Consider the following 23,447-nt stretch of genomic DNA (forward strand, 5'->3'; position numbering starts at 1 on the left):
AGTATTATTCTTTATAACTTTTTTGCCTGTGAAACATCAGCAAATAGTAAAATAAAATGCCCATCAAGCCTTGTGATCTCAAAGCGGAGGCCCTCAAAATTCGTGTGTTGTCAGTTGCCAACAAGTGATCGACAGTGTGCAGGATTTTTTTGACTTTTCAAAATGGCAGCCACTTGGAAACCTCTTTCCTCACAATGTCTAACTTTTACTGTGATGCTTACTGTGAAGTATTTGAATTATAACATTGGAGCACAGCTACAAAACTGCCCTCGCAGAACTTTAGTTCAGGCATTTTCAGGTACTGTATCAACTCACTAAACGCACCATACTTTGGAGGGTTTGGGTATTAGGTTTGTCACGATACCAGAATTTCAGTAGTCGATACCAACACCAGTGAATTTCCACAATTCTTGATACTCAAGAGAACTCATGTATTTCTAAATCCACTACTTTATTAAAACTGTTTCAAACTTTGAAGTCAATCCAAATAATGTAACGTATATTTCAGGATAAGTATACCATAACACAAGTGATGGTAAATTGAAACCCACTCACCTTGAATTCTTTAAACAAGCCAGGGTGTCTGTCTTTTAAGTGTTTAGCCAGGTGTTTCCTCCTTTGGTCTGGAAACTTTGGAGGCACCGTTTGCACACTGGTTTTTGCAAGTTTACAATTACTCCGCTTTCATCTGCCTCAAATGCAAAATATCTCCACACACGACTCCTAATACCTGACTTTTCGACAAGCCGAGGTGTTGTGGCTCCAGCAGCACTTGTAGAAGCCATTGTTTCTGGCAGAGATGATGGAGAACAGGCGTTCTTCTTCGGCGCTCGTCCTCGGCACAGACTGACGCACGTATACTGCCCCCGTCAGTTCTAGCAGGAATCGACACGGCCTGCTGAGGGCAAAGTTGTATCCTGTACTTATGGTACAGAAAAAAAAGAAGGTACGGACGTATTATTTGCGTGTTGGCATTGACTTGGTACCAAAGTATCGGTTCACATGACAACCCTAATGTACAGTAGGATTGCAATATTGAATCTGGATGATGAACAAGCATTCTTAAAGCTGGGGTAGGCAGTTTTATTTTCACGTTATTGGGTAAAAATAGAATAAACTTTGAGCATATTGTAATTCAAGTAGTCTGAGAGAACACTAGTCTTCTGCACTTCCTCTTGACTCTGTTTTTAGGATTTAGAAAATCTAGCCCGATCACTGGTCATTTCAGAGAGAGGTTGCTCCTATTGGCTGTTCAACAAATGCAGATATATGTGCACGTCCTTTGGTGAAAGCCTGATTCAATGGTGGAGAATCCCGCAGGAATAATATTCTAGCATTGACAACAACTGCCTAGCAACCCGAAAAAGATGAACTTATCAAAAAGAGAGTCTGACAATGAACAAAATAAAACGTGTCGACATTAGAGATTGAGAGAAAAGTTTGCTCATAGTTTAGCTCTCTGCTGACCAACTGGCTACTTCAAGTTGGCATTTATGTCACCAATGTTAGAACCTAGAACCACAATGTGTTCTCCACCTTGGTCGAACCCCCAGTCAGCAGCCATAGCAACCCGAACTCAGTCAGCCCAAACTCCAGCTCCAGGGGAGCTGACAGCCCTGACTCCCTGACTGTCTGACTGACAGGTCAGACTAAAATGAAGCTGACCCTGAATTAACGATCTGTTAGTAAATGTTAGAGCATGTTCAGCTCTGTGTTTTGAATCTTTATTTTGGGACAATTCTTCTCATTGTGCCTTTTAATTAAAAAGTAATCACCACATGTTAAATTGACACGAAGCATCCAGAGGAAGTGTTGTGCTGAGGCCGCCTGCTGGATTATTATCATCAGCTTTTCATTACGTCGGAGGTATTGCTTATTACTGCTAAATAATCATTTATTATCGCTGCTGTAATGAAACGAGGCCTCGTAAAACATAATGGAATCAGACTTTACGGGCCGGAAGGACCGAGCTGTGGATGAGCATGGAAATGATAACACACTGAGGGAACGGTAGATGAAGGGAATAAAATGAAAATAGAAAGGAGGAATGGAGGGGCTAAATTATGGGCTGATGACCTGTTAAAAGGAGGAGATTAACTGGTGAATAGAAGAACAGTTGATGCGGTGGACATTGAGAACGAGATGTAGCATTGTCGAATTTAAAATTGAGATACAAAATGCAAATGTGTGAACATAAACTTCAGATAAATGGTGTTATAAACATGGGTAACATAACATGATGGATGTCAGGAGAAAGACCGAGTGGAGCAGCACAGTGAAGGAAAGCTGGACAGAGAAACAGAATAAATATGTGAGTGAATGGTGCCATTGTGAGACAGGAGAGTTGCCGTTTTGTTTTCTGTGTCGATGTGCAGATTGTGCAGTCTTCAGCAGCGCCCACTGTTCTCTCATTAGAATAGAATGGAGCTAAACAGAGTGGCTCTCTATCAGCTGTGTGTTGGCATTTTTCTTGTGTGGGAGCAGACACACGCATATGTTGCACAAGATAAACATTTCATTTGAATATGTGAATAAATCTTACTTGTAAACTCAGCAGTTTTATCACAATAACACAGAAACCTCAGTTTTGGAAGGAAAGGATGCTGCAGTCGTCACAGTCACAGTTATTTTAGTTTTCTGATATATATAGCTTAGTGATCTATAAAAACTAATATACCTGTTGTCACTGAGCTTATATAGCTAACTGTTGAGGGTTGAAGTGGTTCTGTTGGCTTCATCACTCTGATGAGAGAACAAGTTTCAGCACCTCCAAATTTTAGACCATGGAGTTACTGCCCGGAGCGAAAGGGGTTCAAGTATCTCGAGGTCTTGTTCACAAGTGAGAGTAGAATGGATCGTGAGATGGATCAGTGGTTTGATCACAAGTGAGAGTAGAATGGATCGTGAGATGGATCAGTGGTTTGATCAGCCTGTCCTGGTGAAGAGAGAGCTGAGCCAGAAGGCAAAGCTCTCAATTTACTGGTCCATCTACGTCCCAGCCCTCACCTATGGTCATGAGCTCTGGGTAGTGACCGAAAGAATGAGGTCATGGATACAAGCCGCCGAAATGAGTTTCGTCCGTGGGGTGGCTGGGCTCAGCCTTAGAGATAGGGTGAGGAGCTTGGACATTTGGAGGGAGCTCGGAGTAAAGCTGCTGGTCCTTCTTGTTGAAAGGGGTCAGCTGAGGTGGTTCAGGCATCTGATCAGGTTGTCAGCTGGGCGCCTCCCATCAGTGGTGTTCTGGTTACATTGCACTGATGAGGGGCCCCGGGCCAGACCCAGAATATGCTGGAGGGATTATGTATCTCATCTGGCCTGGGAACACCTCAGAGTCCCCCAAGAAGAGCTGGAAAGCGTTGCTGAGGAGAGGGGCTTCTAGAGTACTTTGCTCAGCCTGCTGCGCCCAGTGACCTGGCTGAAGATAAGCAGTTGAAAATGGATGTATGGATGGATTTTGTCAAACACAGAAGTCATGTGATGATATTATTCCTGTTCTTATCTGCATCTATAGCCCTTTTTTACAGAGATCACGCCGCTATGAAGTCCTGTTGTCATGCTGCCTTTGCATTTTTACACAGAACCAAACGACATCGCTCCGCTCTCATGTGTGATTTTAGACAGCATCCCGGCATCGCAGAATTGGTCTCTAGTGTGTCATATAACATATGCATCAGCAGCGCTTTATAAACAATAACATGACAATAACATGACAATAACAATCATTTACTGTTACTGTTAAGTGGTGGCTGATCTCGTCCTCTGCTCGGAGGGTAAGGAGTTCTCGGACATCATTATATTTTCAATTTGCGGACATTTTCGGCTTCTTCCTCTTTGAGCCAGCCACTAGCTGCTAACTGCTACTTTTTAAATCTCCCATAACTCATTGTCAAAATGTGTCGCCCATGATCCCATCCTGCTGGCTGTCCCATTTATACAGACATCGTTTCAGCGCTGTTACTACCTCTGTTCCCAGCTCAGAGGCGAGCAAACTTTGTTCCACAAATCGTAATCATACCTTATATACAGAGCAGCGAGGCGGTGTAACGGCACAATATTCCTGCCTTGAATGGGCAGTGTAACAGCGGCCTCTGTGATTTGGGGTCGTACGTAATATTTTTGTTCTCTCTTCGTTTCTTTTCTGTCTCTTTCCCGGTCGAGAATTATGGAGGCTCTGTTGCCAGTTATTAAGGACAGGTTTGACAGCATTTTGGGTGCAGGAGGCTCATCTGGCTACACAGAATGGAGACACATTTACAGAAAGAGCAAATTTTAATCCATCAGAATCATGAAATCTCGAAAGATGATGAGATGGATGACATATGACAATGTGAGGCAGAATCTGCTCTGTTTATGTAACCCACATTCAAAATAAAAAAGAAGGTTAACACTGTACATTTCTGCTAGTTGTGCAGTTTAGTGCTCCTGTGTTGTATGGAGCGGGGTAACAAGTAGCTGTGCACATCATATCCAGGAGGTAATATCAGTAAATTTGTGTAAAATACAGACTTTGCTTATCCAGTGTGACTGCGCTGCATGAAACACAGACATGGGGGGCAATTACTAAATCACATGAGGTCCCCTGGTTATACTAGTCTTGTGCTAATACAAGTTTTGTCTTTGTGTTCTCATGACTCATTAAACATAATGGAATCAGGCTGTAACACAAAAATGATAAACCATAGAGAAAGAAAATATGAACATTTTTTTAAAAAGAGGAAGAGGTATGAACTGAGATTTATATTTTGGGGAAATGAAAGAAAATGATCAAAGAGTAACTCACCAACCTGATCCAACACGCCCACTGTGACCCAGAGGGAGACGCCTTTGGTGGAGTTAAATAATTGTTGCATTTGCATGTATAAGCTTCATATTAGATCAAATCACAGTCCATGAAGTTCATTTGTGTATCTCTCTGTCTCACTGCTCACCACAGCCTCCTCCAGCAAACCTGGACAGCATGTTTCTCTATATAGAGGAAGTGATTGACGTGTCCAGTCGACTCCTCAGCCTGCTGGACCAGAAGAAGATTCAGCCTTCAGACCCTCTCTACTTGCAGACGCTCTGTAAGGGATCACTTGGCCCTTATTGGCCCTACATTTCCACTCTTATCGACTTTGTTACCTTTGTTACAGCGTGAGCTTGTTCATCCTTCCACCAGGAAGTGGTGAGATAGATGCTGGTTTCTCAGAGGTTTCCTCTCCTCGGATCAGTCGCTCTGGTCAGACGTGTTGACAGGAAACAAATAAAAACTTCACGCGTCTTGTTATCTGATGTGGTTTTCACATTTATGTGAGAAGTTAAACGAGTTCACTCTCCCAGCAAAGGTGTCTTCGTGTGGTGGTGGATGCATCTCCAGTTTGATGCACACACAGTAGAGTTTGTTGTTAAAGCTGTGAACCTGGAAATGTGCTATGCATCTGCTGTATCCACACATGATAAAAGTTACGGTAGGTACTCACAGACTAGTAATATTAAAAAAGATACGTGACAATGCTAATATTTGTGTGGACATTTTAGGCACACCCTGTTCTAAACTGAAACTGGATGTTTAAGGCGTAAGAGGAAAATTACCCTTAATGAAAACACACTTAATGCCTATATTCTTATCTTATATGTGACTGGTAACACAGACAAAAACAAACCTAACAAATCAGTTGGTGGTATTTTGATTTAAGGGTGCAGAAACCAAAAATACTGCAGAAAAAATGCAGAAAATTAGACAAAATCAGAGTACTATGATTATTATATTATGTTAGTTTGCCCCCACACTTACATTTTTAATACAGAATTTTAAAAAATGGTGATCTGTAAGGGTGGCAGTGAAAATAAAGGATGTTTTTTAGGGTGTCTGCAGGTCCTCAAAATGTCTAAACATGTCTTAAATACGATTTTATTTTTTTATATTGGGTCTTAAAAGTAATTAAACAGTCTTAAAATTGAACTTAATTGCCACAAACATTTGATCTAATGTCATTTATCCATCTTTCAATCTCTTTTTGTTTAAATTAGTCAATCTCCTCAGCGTCAAAAGTCCACATTTCTGATTTTACACATTCTTAAACCCACCCCTCAACTGAACCTAATACTGTCTTTTTACTTTGTACTTCCGTTTACCTGTTGTCAAAATGTAAATTAACCTAACTCTAGTACTTACCTTAAAACTGACCTGCAATGCTATATTAAGAAAAAGATGATTTGTTCAAAATTCTGTCTGGTTTCATTTGGTTAAAAATGATCCCAATCTCGTGTCATTAGGTTGTCTGCGTGATGGCCATGACGACGCTTAACTGGACGACAAGAGAGAATTGTTCTAACACACAGTCAGTGGTTGTTTGAATGAGAATGGTCGCAGTGTCACTGAAAACATGGATTGTTTTTCACATGATTCCAAAATGAGGTGTCTTTCTAATTTGTATAGATTAGTCAAAAAAAATTAAGTGTACACATAATTTGATAGAGCATCTATTTACTTTAAGCATCTGCTAGCATTTTAATATTGTTACTTGTCACATTTTGGTGTCCTTACAAAAACTGAAGTCTGAAATCTGAGCATGATTTCTTCATACAAATAAGTAAATATATGTTTTTCCTCCGTGACAGGTGATTCGTTCCTCAGCCTGTCTTCAGACATCGAGGCAGCCTATAAAGAATACCTGGCCAACTACAGCCAGGTCACAGTGGTGGAGAACAGCTACAAACAGAAGGAGATGCTGTGGAATGAGATTGTCAAAGTCATCAAGGCCTCAGCGTAGGTTTATGTCATTTCCTGTTGCTTCACACTGGGACCAGACATATTTAATTACAACTGAATGAACAGTAGACTTAACATGTATACGTTTTTGTTTTTGGTATTGAAGTTATAACTGTTCATTGTTGCCCTTCATCTCTCCAGGCCTGAAGTAAACGCCACCTCTCTGAGTTTCTTCTTGGTGATGCCGGTGCAGCGGATCGCCCGGTACCCGCTCCTCCTGCAGACCATCCAGAAACACACTGACAAATCTCACCCAGCGTATGCACACCTGGAGCAGACCGCTCACACCTCCATCGCCTTGAACTGTCGCATCAATGAGTACAAACGCTTCAGAGAAGTTGGTAAGAAATGTTCATCAAATACACTGTTATCATATAACCTCATTACAGAAAATATTATGGTATTCCCTTTTATGGTACAGTCCTTTGTGATCCAGTTAGTGCAACAGGACACTGGTACATCTAGGGTAAAGATTTAATTCCCAGTGTAGCACAACAGGTAGAGGAAGGCAGCTACAGTGAATACATTGTTCAGAGTCACAGTTAAACACAAGGACAGGTGCTGTACTCCAGATTAACTGTCCCTCACACTATGATTGCAGCTGACAAATACAAGAAGACGGAGACTCTGACCATAAAGGACAAGATCAACCGCCTCAACACCCACAGCATCGCCAAGAAGACAGCGAGGCTCAGCCAGCACTTCAAACATGAGACTGGAATAGTACCAAAGGTAGGATAGACGTTTAATGACCCTTATTTAAAAAAAATCCTCCCTGCTGAAGTGTGCTTCAGCAACATAGAGCTACCTTACTCTCTGACAGATGTTTACATGAACACTAATATTCCACTATTATTCCAAGTATGACAGTATTCTGGATTTGACACAGGTCAAACAGCATATTCCATTGAGATATTTCGAATTAGGTGTCTTTCCGCATTTAGCATTTTGCAAGTAAGACGTGGGATGTGACGATATTTGAGTTTTAATAGCGTTCCTTGAGCATTATACCCTCCTGAGACCCTGCGTCCTCACATGAGGGCATCACATTTTGGGCTTACCAGACCTTATACTTCATTTTGTTTAACTTAGAGCTGCTGTCTTCGTTGGTGGAAACTTTTTTGTCCTATGTAGTGGTAATGAGACCACAATACCCTAATCCATGTAAAAACAAGATGGCAGCCATCTCTGCCAAGTCAGTCTGCAGCCGATCCCGACACAAAAGTGGACAAGGTCCAAAACCTGATCACATTTAATGGCTAAAACATGTTTATTTATTATTAATAATGTTTGTAGTTTGATATGACAACAAAAACGACTTATATTAGAAGCAATAACAAGGGAAGTACTCGTTTGAGGACACTGGGACTTAATTATGTTGACAGTGTTTCATTTTTTTATACTTATCAGGTCCTGTTAATCCTAAATAGCTAGGAGCAATTCAAAATGCATACCAAACAAATGTACGGGTCTCAGGAGGATCCAACGCCTTTGGAATATGCGTCTCAATTGGAGTGCTTACCGCAGTTTGCGACACGGCCTCTTGTGTGTTTATGGTCGGCTCTGTGCGTTGTCATGGATACGTTGTACACAAATCAACTCGCCAATAGTTTGAATGGCTGGAGTCGAGATGCATGCCAAAAACAAAAGCCCACATTTCTGGTCGGAAGGAGAAAAACACCTACTTAAAACATTATGAATGAAGTGGGTATCAACAGGTTTTGGATATGCTCAAATATCACAACGCTGACCTTTTCAAGAAGGTGGCTGAAGGAATGAAAGAGGGAGGCTGTGTTCACACGGTCCAACAAGTCCGCCACCAGTAGGAAACCATGACATAATTCTATTTTGAAGCAAAGAAGAAAAATGTGTTAACGCATTAGTTACTTTTCTGGAGGCTTATACTGAAGGAAACTCTTCCACATCTATGAGCCACAGACAGTGTTCCAGAAGACACTCCCTCTCTCCAGCTGCAACGCAGTGGTTAATGATTAATCTGTGTTTTACCTGCAGAGAAAATGCATTTTATGACCTGTTATTGAACCTGCTGTTTGCTCTGGCCTGCTACACCTCGTTTTGCTACAATTACACTTGTCAGTACAATAAGGTCTTTCTGGTCTGATCGAGAGTTCACACCCATGAGCATCCTCACACGTTTCCTGTGGCTTAATTTTTAATAGCTGCTTCTTCTGTTACACTTCCTTTGCCGACTGATCTTTTTACATTTCTCATTCAGTATAAATACAGTAGGTTACAGCTGCATTGCACCTTTGTAGAATATAAAGGAATCGCACTGTGAAACTCAGCAGAACCCAATTTTCTGTGTGTTCTCCTGCCATTTAGAGATATTTGGGATAACTTGATAATTTGAAACAGCTTCAGAGGACAGAATCAACTAGCAGCACCTTTCCCATGTGTGTATTAGTAGAAACTAATGATGAACATAGTAAGACTTTGCAGAAAAGCAGTAAAGCTCAGATGGAGAACAGGAGCGAGCCACGTGTCTAAAAACCATGTGGACAAAACGGACAAATGTACCAGTACTGCATAACTGCACATGGAAAATAGTATTTGCAAGTGATTATAATGATTATATAGAGTGGAAATATGCATGTGTCCCTGTGTGTTGTGCTTTAGCTGGTGGATGAAGAGTTTGACGCCCTGGAAGGTTTCTTTTATGTTCTGGAGCACGGGATTCTGGAGCTCCTGGAGAACGTGGAGACGTATCTGCACCACCTACAGGTAGGATGCTCTTGTTCTACATTCTGCTGACTTATGGAAAATATTATGTATTATATAACATTTTGTCTTTAATTGAGGCATCTCACTCAACACTGAACATGTCATCTACTTTTTACTGATTGTTTTGTCTTGTTTTTCGTGTTGACACCTCTCAGACAAACTGCTGTGGTGTCTCCATGTTTAAACCTGGCGGGATTTGGGAAATGTAAACTTGTAGCTCCCTGCCACATACATTAAAGGGACAGTTCACCCCAATAAAAATATGTATATTTTTCCTCTTACCTGCTGTGTTGGTTATCAATCTAAATTTCTTCGGTGTGACTCACAAAGTGTTGGAGATATCAGCCATAGAGGTGTTCGCCTCCTCTACAGTATAATGGAACTTTCTTTTTACCACTACATGTATCACCGTGCAGAAGGAGGCGTGTATCTACTCTTGTAACGTTAGCTAGCTCAGTGACGCTAGGTGAGCTAGCAGTAGATTCCCGCTTCCCTCTGCGCGTTGATGCGGTTGGCGTGTGTAGTTTGGTAAAAAGAAAATAGTTCCTATGTGAAACTGCTCACAACGAGGTCTGCTGATTATCTTGAGTAAATTTGTCGGCATTGTTCCCATCATACTAATTCAGTTCCACATATTCACTGTGAATACAATAATCACAGTGGAGTTTGGGGGTTTAGTCTTGTTTGAGAACACCTGCAGGTCTTAAATGAAAGGTGAAGAGAGTTATTAATTCCCCAAAGACCCAAACTTGGTGACTTTCTGGTCGCGTGTGCCCAGTGGAGAAGTGGAATAAGTGGAACATAACTTAATACTCATTCTTGAACATGTTGCCATGTGTTTCTGAGTCACACTGTGTAAACTCGAGGCCCTGAGGTCAAAACAAATGAGTTTCTGTGTACCTTTCCACTCTAAAATTATCCCAAGTTTTTTTCCTCTTTCTATTCCCGACCAACAAGGATCAGCACTGTATCCTACTTCTTACCTCCTCAAGTAAAGGCCAGTTATTTTCATCAGGCCATTAAAGTTGTCCTCTCGCAGGGACAAATGACAGTTTTATCTCTTAATAACCTCTAATTTTGACCTGGCAACCAGTTTGAACATTAGAAAACAAATAAAAGCAAACACTGGTGAATTCATTTATTCCGCAGTCTTTTAATTAATCAAAATGAGCAGACGTCAGAGATGTGAGCAAGGTTTGACAGATTATTCTTTGTTGATCTTCAGGGGTTCCTGGCCTGCAAAACAGAGGAGTTTGACTTTGATATGGACGGAGAGAAGGCACCTATATGCTACAAGGAGATCACTACCGCTCTCAGACAGTGGATTCTGCCTACGTTTGTGAGTCTACCCCACATTCTCATGCAGATACCAGGAGTATCAAATCTTTACTTAACTTAAAGCAGAAACACCACAGTAAATCAGATACTACATGTACATTTGCTGCATTAGTAGTTGCAGTTAAAAAAAAAGATAAAAGCATCTGCACCAAAACTGCTCAAGTGTTCAAAATAAACACACTATTTGTGAAAAGTTGACCTGATCTGTTCTTCCATGTAGGAAAAGAGGATGAGGACGTTAATCCACAAGCCACTGTGTGCACTCCGTGACCTCCTGGTGGGTCCGAGGAACCTGATCCGGAAAAGGCTGGACAAGCTGCTTGACTATGAAGTGATAGAAGCCAAATCCAATCTGAGTTACGAGGAGCAGGCTGTGGCCAACACATACAGGTAGAGAGAGAGGGTCATTTTAAAATTACAGGCTGGACTGATGGGTGGAAAGTCTGGCATATACCAGACTTCCACCGTGGTTTGAAGCTGGTGTTCTTTTTAATAACAAAAGTTTTTAGTCTTCAATTTGATATTTGCAGCTGTTTGACCCTAAAATACTCCACCAACAAAGTCCAGTCTGAGTCAGTGGGTACGTTTACATGCACAATAATATTCCACTGTTACTCCAAGTATGACAATATTCTGAGTTTGATACAGGTCATGTAAACAGCATATCCCGTTTGGTTATTCCAAAGTAGGTCTTATTCCGATTGTAGCATTTTCTGATTAAGACATGTTGGACATGTATACAGTGCATGTTGGAATCTCATTTGGGTTTTTTTCCACAGTTCTCAGTTAGTTTTGTGAGTTGTACATAAACCAACTCACCAAAGGTTTGCGAGGCTGTGGTAGAGATGCATGCCTGAAAGAAAAGCACACATTTCTGGTTGCAAGGAGGAACACACCTACTTTTAAAACATTAAGAAAGACGTGGATATCGACAAGCTTTTGGATATGCACAAATATTGCTACACCAACCTTTTCAAGAGAGTGGTTGCAGGAATGAAAGAAGGAGGCTGTGTGTGCGTGGATGAAGAAATCCTCCACTGGTGGAAAAAATCCTGCCACAAGCAACACCTCAATTCAAGTCAGTTTATTATCATTATTGTCATTCTTTAAATACAGCAGCATACAGTGAATGAAATGTTGTTACACATGAATCCAGGCGCATGTAGAGAACATGTAGCAAACAAGACATTCAGCATGGACAGGACAGCATTAAAGTGACACCGTTAACAGGACGCTGCATCTGGCGCCGCCATCTTTGGTCTCTTCCTCCTGCTCTACTTTTCAATCTTTTGATGTGATGAATGACATGTTCAGGCACGGTAATCAGAGCGTGCACAGCTGCATGTAAACAGGAATCCAACTGGAATATTCATTTTTATTTGCCATGTAAACAGCTTAGTATGAATATGATCTTTTTTAGAATGAGGGCTAAAACTGGAATATGTTGTGCATGTAAATGTAGTCTGTGTCAAACCAGACAGTGGCTCTATTATTACAGCCTCCTGCTTGGAATTGTTATAGTCTATATGATTACACCCTTTGGACTTGATGTTAAGAATGGAGTTTGACCTTTTAGAGCCTGTCTAATAAAAAGGGTTAAACGTTAATTAAATCCAAATTTCCATTAACATGTAAACCTTATGGTGTAGATGACCTGGCATTAACGCTTAGTGTGTGAATATATAGTGTATGTGACCTGACATAAACTTATTATCCTGACGTGACTTCAGCTAAATGATCCGGCATGATTCAGGCCAAATTTGGTTATGTGAGGAGAAGCAATTGTTCTCGAGGCTGGTTGTCTGTATAACAGTAGCTTAAGTGACAGGAAACCCCTTTCAGTGTGTATTGGAAAACTATAGGTGTGTCATCTTATTTTGCTTGTTTGTCAGACACAAAAATTTGTCATGAAGTTCTAATTCTCAAATGTCCAATCCTGTGTTTTGAGTCTCTTTACTCTACAACAACCTCGCCTCTCCTCGCAGGACAATCAACACGCTGCTCCTCAACGAACTTCCCCAGTTTAATGGTTTGGCTCTGCAGATGATCTGGAGCATGTTGGGGACGTTCAGCTGTCTGCACAAAGACCTCGCCTCAGACATGGAGCAACTGTTCCAGAGCTTTGCACAACAGGTAATCTCACGTGTGTGATGTGTTCTATCCACACAGATGAAAAGGTAAAGCAGAAAAACAAAAGAACATTTGGGCACCATTTCTTCCAGTGCTCTTACCAATGAAGACACAAACATTAATTACCTTCAGATGTTTAATTGAAATCTCTTCTTGCAGCTCCCTCACAGCTCTCTCAACCCCGGTGCATTCTGGGAGTGGGCGGAGTCTGCAGTGCTGGGAGGTGCGAGGAGCCTGGAGACTTTGTGTCGAAGTGTAGAGGAGACCCTCAACGCACCCTTCGTCCAGGTGGGTACAGACGGAGCTCAAACTGTTGTGTCACAGTGTGTTTTGTTGGGTTGTTGACTAAGAATACTGATCAGGGTGTAACCTGTGTGTTTATGCATCATTCACCCTCTGAAATGCAGGCTGAGTTTTTTAAGTCAAAGATAGACAGACATAGTGATCAACAGACCATAAGAGAACAATAAGATTAGGACAGCAGTCAGCACAACAAACTGTCACTCTACACCTGATCTCCGTCACGTTTCCTTTTTTCAAAGACAACAACAGGTGCACAGAAATCTGAGCTGTTTAATTGGCATTCACATGTTCGGTTCAAAACATTTCCACAACACTAAATGTTCCAAAACAGGAAGGTGTCACATGAGGTGAAGGACAAAATGTCACAGGAGACACTGAGGTCCTCTATAAAAGTTATTCAACATAAAACACTGCAGTCAGGGATGTTCAAGATAACATAACTTTTATGTTTGAGAATTCTTGACAACTGCATACAACCTGACAGCGGTCTACTAAAAATGCTGAATCGTGGAGTTACATGACCAGAATGTGCGTGTATGAGTAGCAGGAGTCACGTGACATGCGTGTGGACTTGAGACCAGTCTAGCAGCTGCCATCAGCCCTGTAGAACCAGTAACCACAGACAGGTTGTTAAACATATCCTCTGTCTTTTGGAAGTTAATTGCTTACCTCACAGTCCATAATTACAATTTTGTTTCCAGTCCAACCACAATAATTCTCTCAGTTAAAAATAGCTTTTACCATCACCAGTCATTAAACACCATAAAATTGTCTTAGATTTGCATTAGTTTAACTCAGCATGAAAATGTCCATGCTAGCTGTTCCCTTGCCAAAATGTAGCCTAACTTTGGAGCATTATTCCGCCCCTGTCCTGACCAGCTATACACACGGTTCAATGCTAATGGATGCCTTAGGTTGCCTAGTGTCACAAGATACCACTAACTTCATGCTAGCTTAAGAATTATTGCACCACAGTAATGGCCATGGCTCCCTTCTGCCTGAAGGGAGCCATGGCCAACCTGATACAATTGCAGGCCCTCCCCTCCATAGCATTTTGGTCCCTGTTTTAAATAAAAAAAATAATACTAAAGAAAACTCCCATTATATTCTTATCTGTCTTAATTTCCTGTAAATAGAAAGCTGTCTGGTTTTTAAAAAGATCTAAAAGTCTAAACACGGTTGTGACCAGTGTGGCTCGAAAAACACTTTGGTCTGGGTTAAAATATATCAGCAGCTATACAAGGGATTGCCATTTACAAAAAAATAGTAGAGGTATTCATGTCCTTGAGTGGCAGCAACCTCTACGGTCAAAAGAGCCATTAACTCTAGTTTAGCCTCTCAACAACACTAATGGATCTAAATGAGCATTTACTAATCACAGGGTGGCAGCTGTGCAGTGGGCTATTTAAGATTATTTGAGATTTTAACTTTGCATTGGCGATGACGACAAATCTGTCCATGCACTATTAAATTCTATGTTTTCCTCCCAAACTTCTCCTTTAATGGATGTGTCATCCATAGCTAGCCTAGCCAGGGAGACTCATGACGTGTCACGCTATTTAGGTTTGGCAAAATTTAGAGGTAAAGGCGCCAGGTTGTAGAAGCACAGGCACATTTTTGTTGTCTTTAGTCTGTATAAAGGGTACAAATTTTTACAACTGAAGAATGTACGAATCATGTTAGGCCGACAATTATAAATGAAAATTAAAATGTTAAAAAAATAACCCTCATTTTCATGTAATGTTTTGTCAAAGCCACAGGGAGACACTACAGAGGGGCTAAAGAGCTGCATGTGGCTCTGCAGCCTCAGGTCCTAGAGGACTAATCCTGATCTGTTGACTTTTTTATCCAGCACTGCCAAGATTTCAACCTTAACCCTTGTGCAACACTTCATGTCATGACCAAATATGTTAAAAACTAGTAACCAAATTCCGGCCAACCTCAGACGTTCTCTGAGTGTGCTGCTAATGTAAGATGCTAACTTTAGCTTGTTAATGTTCTAGATTAGAATAGCAGCAGTGTTACATTTGTTGAGAGGATAATGATTGACAATAGGGCAGGGCGATATGGAGAAAATCAAATATCACAGTATTGTTGATGCAACACCTGGATATCAGTGTTGCAGTAATATTGTAGGGTTAACTATTGGTGCTTTAATAAAATATTTACACTGTGAGATTTTTGATAAATAATCATCAGTGATGGTGATGTAATCGCAAAGTGCGTAACGGCAAATGATATGACAGCTAGAGCACTCCAGTAAGTTACATGCCTTTACTGTAATGCAGCCTTTAAAACCAGGAAAAGAACACCCATGATATTACAATATCCAAAATCTAACACAATATCTTGTCTCATACCACGATTGCCCAGTCGCCCTAGTTGACAACAGTCATGATTAAGCATTTGTTTTCTTGTAGTCATTTGGTTAAAGGAACAACTTGTCTTTAACATGTGTCCCAGCTGTCTGTATTTCCTGCTCCACAACCTGTCAGATGTCTTAAACTGGGTCACATTCCTTAAACTTGCCAGGCAGCCTACAGTATATTAATAACCTACTGAATGAGCAGATTGCAGTCACGTCATGCTTTGTTTTAGGATATAATAATAATCTTAGTGTAGATAACAGCTTCTGACAGGTGATAATACTGAGCTCATCACTGTCAAACATGTTGTACGAGCGGAAGAATGTGCCAAGTCATCACGGCCAATTGTATCTGCAGCTTTACGTCACTCATGAGTCACAAATCAGTTGTAGATGACAAGATTCTGAATGTGCTGCTTCTTGTTCTGCGACTTTCTTAACCACTTCCCGGCATGTTCACGTATTCAGTGACAGGAAATGTTTCATGTTTCTGCTGAGCTGTCATTCTGAGCAGGACTTAATTCAGCCTGACATGCAGAGTCACATGAATCTCTTTAAAAGTATCTACTGTGACTCAGGATAACAACCATTTATTCATCATTTTCACAAATGCTAATGTAAAAGACTAGTTAAGGTACAAATGTGAGGACTGGGCCCTCAAAATACCGCATTCTGATTGGTCAACAGCAGGATGTTCTCTAATTTGAATGAGATAAATCTGCAGAAATAAGGTTTTCTGCACTCAGTTAGAATCTGAAACTAAGGGTCGTCTATTTTCTATGAAGAAAGTAATTTAAACATTCCTTTAAGTCAGACATATCCCGTCCTTTTTACCTTTGACAGGTCTAGTAAATATTCAGTCACCTTATATTTCACTCTACATTCTCTTCTGCCTGGTGTGTTTCTTTCTGTCAGCCTCTGAGTCCATCCTCTCAGCGCCGTCTGAAGCAGCTCACAGATAAGCACGGTTCTGGAAAGATCTACCAGGTGGTGGCGGCGGTGGTGGGCAGCCGGGACCTGGACCTGAACCTGGCCAAAGGGGAGCTGGTGGCTATTATCAGTGAGGCAGACAGCCGGGGAGACAAACGAAGATGGCTGGTCGACGCAGGAGGTAAGAATCAACATTCTGATAACAACAGTAGTCGACAAGAACCTTTTTTGTTTAGCCGCGTCTTTGTGGCTCGTGTCAAGTTCTCACTTGTCTCTGAGACAGTGTTGCCTGTGCTGTGATGTGTAAGTGTACCCACAGTGCCCTATTTATATCTGAGGATAAAATGTTCTGTAGTTAGAAACTCAGGAATGACAGATGCTGTGAATATTGATGCTTGTCTAATGCCAAGGCAGCTTTTCTTAATGCAGCTCTTTGGTGCCATCGTGTGGATGTTTGGTGTCATTGCAATTAAACAGCAATCACATGTCCTATGTACATATGTATTAGTAAGTTAGTAAGCCAGGCACTGTTGCAGATAGGCGGCACATTTAGAGGACATATTTGTGAAAACTGGAATTGGCTTTAAAAACAATCAAATACAGTGAACAGAAAAAGTTTTTTGGATGTTGTTGTTATTTTAAAATGTTGGACTAAACACTAAGAAGAGGTTACGTACAAGTTAGGATACATACTTTATATTAAGTTCCAGTTTTGAATGTTAAAGAGTATGTTTTAATGTTACTAATTTTACAAAAGTATCATTAAAAAATTAATCAACATATTTAAAAATTAATAATCTATGTCATATACTTCGCTTGTAAAATGACAATTTTCATAACAGTTTCTCACCATGTGTCAATTTAAATCTGTGAAGAAAACTTTTTCTAACATGTCTCCACTGTGAACGGAAAATACAATAGAGACCGAAATTCTTCATGAATTAAACAAAGTTGTGTTTAACAACAGCAAAATTATATCAAAACATTAGTAACTAACTCTTACACAACTCATGCAGTATATCTAAAGTCTCATATATCCAGCCATGTGCTCAGTATTTTTCAAACACGTGCATTTTCACTACAACATTTTAAATGATTTAAAACATGGCATGTGCATTTAAACTCTTATCAAGCGGTGCTCATATGCTCAGGCATACTCTGGCGTACTCTGGTCAGGCTACTGGTGGATGGAAATGTTTTATATTGTAAAAATTTTAGCAAAAATGCACAGAGCATACGACTGGATAAATGAGACTTGAGGGCCGCAAGTTGGAATTGAATGTGGGCCGCTGCAATATCTATGATATTAAATTGAGCACTTTTGGGTTATGGGCCATTCGTCTGACCAAACAAGCAAGATGACGACATCAGCCTTGGCTCTGGAAAAGTGTGATGGACATTTTGTTGAACAACAACACATGTATTCACTGGGAAAATCTGTTGATCAACTGTCAGTCAGTTGCAGCTCTTTTATATGTTAACATGGCCACCCCCTTTTTTATCTGTGTGTGTTTCATGCAGGCAGACGAGGGTACGCTCCTTCTGCAAAGCTGATTCGCTATCACCAGCCAACAGCAGACCCGCCGCCTTCCCCACACCTGAACCTGCCTGACGGCGTGACAGGAATCAGAAGACACTCCTACACCCCAGAGAACCGGCCGCTGACGGTCATGAGCCAGCCGTGCTTCCAGGTGATTGATTGATTGATTGAAACTTCACAGTCACGACACAGAATCCTGCCGTGCTCAAACTTTTCCTCATGCATCACCATCGGCCCTTAATTATCAAGATGCGTAGTTCACATTAGAACTCACCCACCCAAATATTGAAACGTGAAATGAAATATTTTCTGATCTAATGCATCACTCAGCATATGTTACGGCCTCGTTAGTGAAATAGACTCGTAAATTTGAGCGGCCGCACACGAGAATCGGCCCGGCTGTAACATCGACCTCAGCTGAGTTATCTGACATCAGACTGTGAGTGTGTGTGTTCCTGTCATTAATTGCACGTTAGCGACTCGGTGTGTGTCTGCAGCTTTGACTGATCGATGTGACAGCGTTCTGCTGTGGAAGCATCAATTTGTCACATGTCTGGCTGGGACTGTGTGTGTGTTTGTATGTGTGTATGTGAGAGAATCCTCGTGTATCCAGCCACGTGTAGGTTCGGGCTGCACAATGTATCATATTTCCGTACATCATAATGTCAGCTGTCAATAAGTGTGATAAACGCATTGCAAAAGACTGTCATATTGCACTCAGGGATTTTTTTCTGAGTTGAAAGTGAGATTCAGTCAAAAAACTTAACTTTAAAATGATGCTAGCATTCTTTTTTTATTGGTGCCTTTTGTGTTCAGTTCAATGTTTATTTGTTCAGTAGAAAAATGTTGGAAATAATTTCCTTTTCATTTTTTTTAATTCAACAAGCAGCGTGTTGCTTTTTAGCCACACTGAGGCCTAGCTCACATGGACACAGGTTTTCCTTCGTTCCCAAAAAAAAAAAAAAAATCCATTCACATACACTGTTATAAAAAAAAATCTCTGTCCAAATGAAAACACAGAAACATCAAGAACAAACTGAAACCCTAAAGCCATGTTGGCCAGTCATGCAAAGAAGAAGAAGATGTTGGCTGATCAGAAGCCTGATAAATGCATATCTCACTACATTTTATTAAGGCCCAAAGCTGTGCATATTTAAGGGCGGGGCTGGTAGAGTGAGAGGCTGTCTGTGAGGCGTTATTGACTCTGTAGCCCACAGAGATCGCACTATAGGGCCACAACAATCAGTACGTTTACATGACACTTGAAAAAAACGAATTATTGCCTTAATCCGACTATAATTGGACAACTGAAGTGCATGTAAATGCGTTACTCTGACTAATATCGGAGTTCTCCAGCTCCGATTAAGACACCCAGATAATGCGATTGGAATTTGATTTTCTCTGGCATGTATATGCTCAACCCCNCCGTCAGTAATTCGATTTTCTCAGTTGCTTGTAAACTGGGACAAGGACAGAAGTCCGATTAGACGCCAAAATCGAATTTTGAGCATAGCTCGATTAAGCTGTGCATGTAAATGTACTGAATGACAACACTCTCAAGCTCATATTGTGATGCACTTCATTTTATTTTCCACTGGGTGTCCACACCTTGCAGGCTTACAAAAGGGCGTGTCTGTGACAACCAGTCACATCTGTTAAAAGAAAGCATCACACCTAGCAACAAGGTCGACCACACCTCCTCAGTAAGATAAAAGTTTCTGTCCTTTCCTTGATCAGAGTTGCTCTGAGAACTTTCCTAAATCAAGTTAGGAGCTCTCTTAGAGTATTCTCAGAATGTTTGTGAATACAGCCCCAGGAATTTAATGTATAACAGCAGCTTTGGCCTCTAGTGTGACTTATAATACATGCGCCAGCAGGGCTTTATAAACAATAACAATGGCATAACATGGCAAAAACAACCATCTACCATCTCTGCTATATGGCGGCTGGCCTCGCCCTCTGCTGCTCAAAGGGTATGGCTTTTGTCCTGTGAGTTAGCCGCTAGCTGCTATCAGCTACTTTTAAAATCTGCCGTGGAGGGTCACTCGCACAACACGTCATCCAAACGTCACAGCTGTGCCGCACATCATCCTGTCCTGCAGAGAAGAGAGGTCGCTCTGTTACCACCTCTGTTTCCAGCTCAGAGGGGAGACAACTCTGTCCCCTCATTCTGAGATCGTACCGTATATACAGCACAGGGAGGCGGCATAACAGCGTCAATTCCCGCTCTAAACAGGCAGTGTAAAATGGGCTTATGAGCCAGATCCACCCCTCACTTCTACATATCTCTACCCTGTCGTCCAAATATGGTCACCTCTGGCTCCAAATCCTGAGCTGGTGATGGCCGAAATGCCGAACTTGAGGCTTCAAAACAGCAGTCCACAAACCAGTAGGTGAGAGTGTATCAAATATGCTTGTGTACATTCGGACAAGGCCTGAAAACATTTTAAATTGCGCTCAGTTCTGCCTTTCTGCTCTTTATTTATCACAAGTAATATCAAGTGTGTGTGTGTGTGTGTGTGTGTGTGTGTGTGTTATTAATGGAAAAGTCCATAACTGGCTGTTTAACCTTGTAAGTGGGTTACTGTGTGAAGGGTTGAGAGTTAATTTATGCACTGCTGCAGGCTGAGATAGAGCATGTTTGTGTGTGTGTGTGTGTGTGTGTGTGTGTGTGTGTTGTGTGAGATTGATTTACATTTTCAACACGTGAGGTTGAGAGGGGAGTGTCATGGCTTGTAAATTTGGGATGGTTTATGTGGTGTGAACATGGGAGGGAGGGAGATTTAGGTGAGTGGATGAGAAAGCAGAAATGCGTTGGGCATCGTGTGTGTGTGTGTGTGTGTGTGTGTGTGTGTGATATGCCTCCGTACTGCCTGTTAAAGTGAGTGATTGCTCCTGTGACCTTATAGATGCGGTTTTTCATGCCCTCTCCTCCCCAATTCCATCCCTCATGACCCTGAGTCTGCTCATATACAAAACATACACCCTGTACACACCCAGAGGCCGTGTCCTCACTCTTTGTTCTTTCATCCACACTAAGCTGCTCTTTTGTTAGTGGAAAATGGCGAGGATGTATCACTAGAGCAGAAGCAGCCACATGATTAATACTGTGATGATTAAGAATATTAATACTATAAATACATTCCTGTCTGGCCTCTGTAGTAATGCAGGCGGTCTTGGTTAACTCATGTTGTCATGACCATATATCAACACAGAGAGGCACCGTTTAGCTTCACCTCACTCCTCAACTCTTTTATTCCCATCAGAAACACAGCTGCAGAAAATATTCACCCAGCTCCTGCAACATGAATCGCTCTGCCACTGATAGCCGTGGTCACTTTACCTTTTTTTTTTCCTCCTGCTTGTCTCTGCCCGGCGAAATGCTAATTAAATGCTAATTGGTGTAGACCGTCAGGGCAGAGCTAATGTCGAAGCTGAGAGGTGAGCTGAGGTGAAGGGTTTGTTAATGACACCGAGCAGCCGGCTAAACTCAGCTATTAGCACAGCTGCGGCACTCTGTCATACCAACACAGGGCTCATTAGGAAGCCTTCATTCTCTGTGTGTGTGTGTGTGTGTGTGTGGTGATGAGATGGGGTTTGTCAAGATATAACTAGTGGGCTTAACCTTTTCAGAGAATATTACAATGATCTGTGGTTGTGTGTGTGTGTGTGTGTGTGTGTGTGTGTGTGTGTGTGTTCGCATTTGTACCACAGACTGTGTAGAATAATGGTTGTAGCCACCATGACGTCATCCATTGGTCTGTGGACTCAAGTTTGGCATTTTGGCCGTCGCCATCTTGGTTTTTTAGAGCCAGATGTGACCATATTTGGATAAGAGCGTGGTTCTGGGGAGGATACGCATTGTTCTGCATCTATCCTGATTGACAGGTCACCATTGTAGCGACCCGTCAGTCACAAAGGTTGTCGCGGCCTTTATGCATCCTCTGCTTTATCGTCTATTATACTTTAAATGTGACCGTAATTTACCTAATTAACATCATAGTGTATTAAAGAAGACTTAAAACTAGTGATTGAGACCATAAACTTCTTCTGAAAATGTTTACTGAGGTTATAAATCAAGTGAGAAGTTGGGTAATTTTGTGACTTCTTTTTCCAACCAAGTTGCCCCCTGCTGGCCATTAGAAAGAATGCAGGTTTAAAGGGCCGTACGCATGCTGCGTCTTTAACCACCTGGAAAATGCAAGGTCTGGTGCTGGGCGCTTCTCTTGTGCCTACTGTGTGCCAGCGTTCAAGGGCACAGAGGCATCTGTCTGACATTACTAAGCGACCCTAACCAGCACTGTGTCATAGCTTACTTACCAGACTTCCTGATTACAGAGCTGATCTTCTTCCAGGCGCTGTTTTGTACTGTATTTGACCAAAAACACTGTCTGTGGAACAGATGTAAAGCTCTGGTAGACGTGCACTAAAATGATGAACTTTTCCATATTTATCACAGACTGATATTTATGGAAGAAGGTAAAGATATATGCTGGCTGTGATTGGTTGGTCCTTCTCACTTGACATGTGGTGTGTGCTGCTGTGTTCCAAAAGTTGAAGTCTGTTTATCTCGGGGAGCAGCCATTGTGCCCTGAAACGGAGGTGGTCGGGATCGCGTGCAAGCTGCAACGGCATGGCTCTTGCATCTGAGCGTGCCTGCTGTGCGTCTACATTCAAAACAATGTATATAAGGGCACAAAAAATACAGCGGGCCACTTCTTATATGAAGTCTGTGATATGCACCCTTTTGCATGTTTTCTCGACACTGGGACTTTAAACTCTGCCTGTATCACTCCGCTTTACAGGTGGAAACATATGACCGCAACAACATTTGCGTTAAACAATGAATGCTCAGAAAAGGACGAAGAGACAGAAAGAATACTGAATACTTCACTGTAAATATCCAGGTGTGATCATATGACACCAGAAGACAACGCAACACACTGACTAAGCTGTTAACTCATCAGCATCACACTTATTCCACCAAAGCGACCGTCCACAGATTGATTCCACCGACCACAAAATAAATGGAGACACACAGATGTAGCCTTCATGACACACAGCAGCTGGCCTGTGGTAAAGTGTAGACCTAGTTTACACAAAGTAGCGAGCCAGTGTGCAGGAATGTTAATGTGTTGCTTGGCAACAGTCCAGTTGCCGAACTATTCGTGTTGGTGAGCCAAATAAATCATTAAATAAACAAACAAATCAGAACCTGTTGCCACTTTTTACTGTTGATAAATGGCGCTTGTAGAACAGCAGCATCATACTCAAGGTCGTGCACTCCTTCTCGTTACTAACTGTAGTTTTTGATCACAGTTTTCTCTGCATGATAAAATGAGCCTGAC

At 41.6% G+C, this 23,447-nt stretch overlaps 1 protein-coding gene across 3 annotated transcripts in view; it reads left to right on the forward strand.

The window, feature by feature from the left end:
* arhgef37 (Rho guanine nucleotide exchange factor (GEF) 37) overlaps window positions 1–23,447 on the forward strand; it is a 76,392-nt gene that overhangs the window by 14,140 nt on the left and 38,805 nt on the right. For all 3 annotated transcript variants that reach the window (XR_007569816.1, XR_007569817.1, XM_050042816.1), the window contains exons 6-16: window positions 4,934–5,063; window positions 6,601–6,748; window positions 6,893–7,092; window positions 7,353–7,483; window positions 9,389–9,493; window positions 10,719–10,832; window positions 11,052–11,221; window positions 12,817–12,964; window positions 13,121–13,249; window positions 16,545–16,740; window positions 18,081–18,250. Coding sequence is in view for 1 of the 3 variants with exons in the window: in XM_050042816.1 (XP_049898773.1) it covers window positions 4,934–5,063; window positions 6,601–6,748; window positions 6,893–7,092; window positions 7,353–7,483; window positions 9,389–9,493; window positions 10,719–10,832; window positions 11,052–11,221; window positions 12,817–12,964; window positions 13,121–13,249; window positions 16,545–16,740; window positions 18,081–18,250 (1,641 nt within the window). In the remaining 2 variants the exon portion in view is untranslated. The remainder of the gene's footprint in view (window positions 1–4,933; window positions 5,064–6,600; window positions 6,749–6,892; window positions 7,093–7,352; window positions 7,484–9,388; window positions 9,494–10,718; window positions 10,833–11,051; window positions 11,222–12,816; window positions 12,965–13,120; window positions 13,250–16,544; window positions 16,741–18,080; window positions 18,251–23,447) is intronic.

The sequence above is a fragment of the Epinephelus moara genome, chromosome 4, assembly GCF_006386435.1.
Source record: "Epinephelus moara isolate mb chromosome 4, YSFRI_EMoa_1.0, whole genome shotgun sequence".
NCBI lineage: Eukaryota > Metazoa > Chordata > Actinopteri > Perciformes > Serranidae > Epinephelus > Epinephelus moara.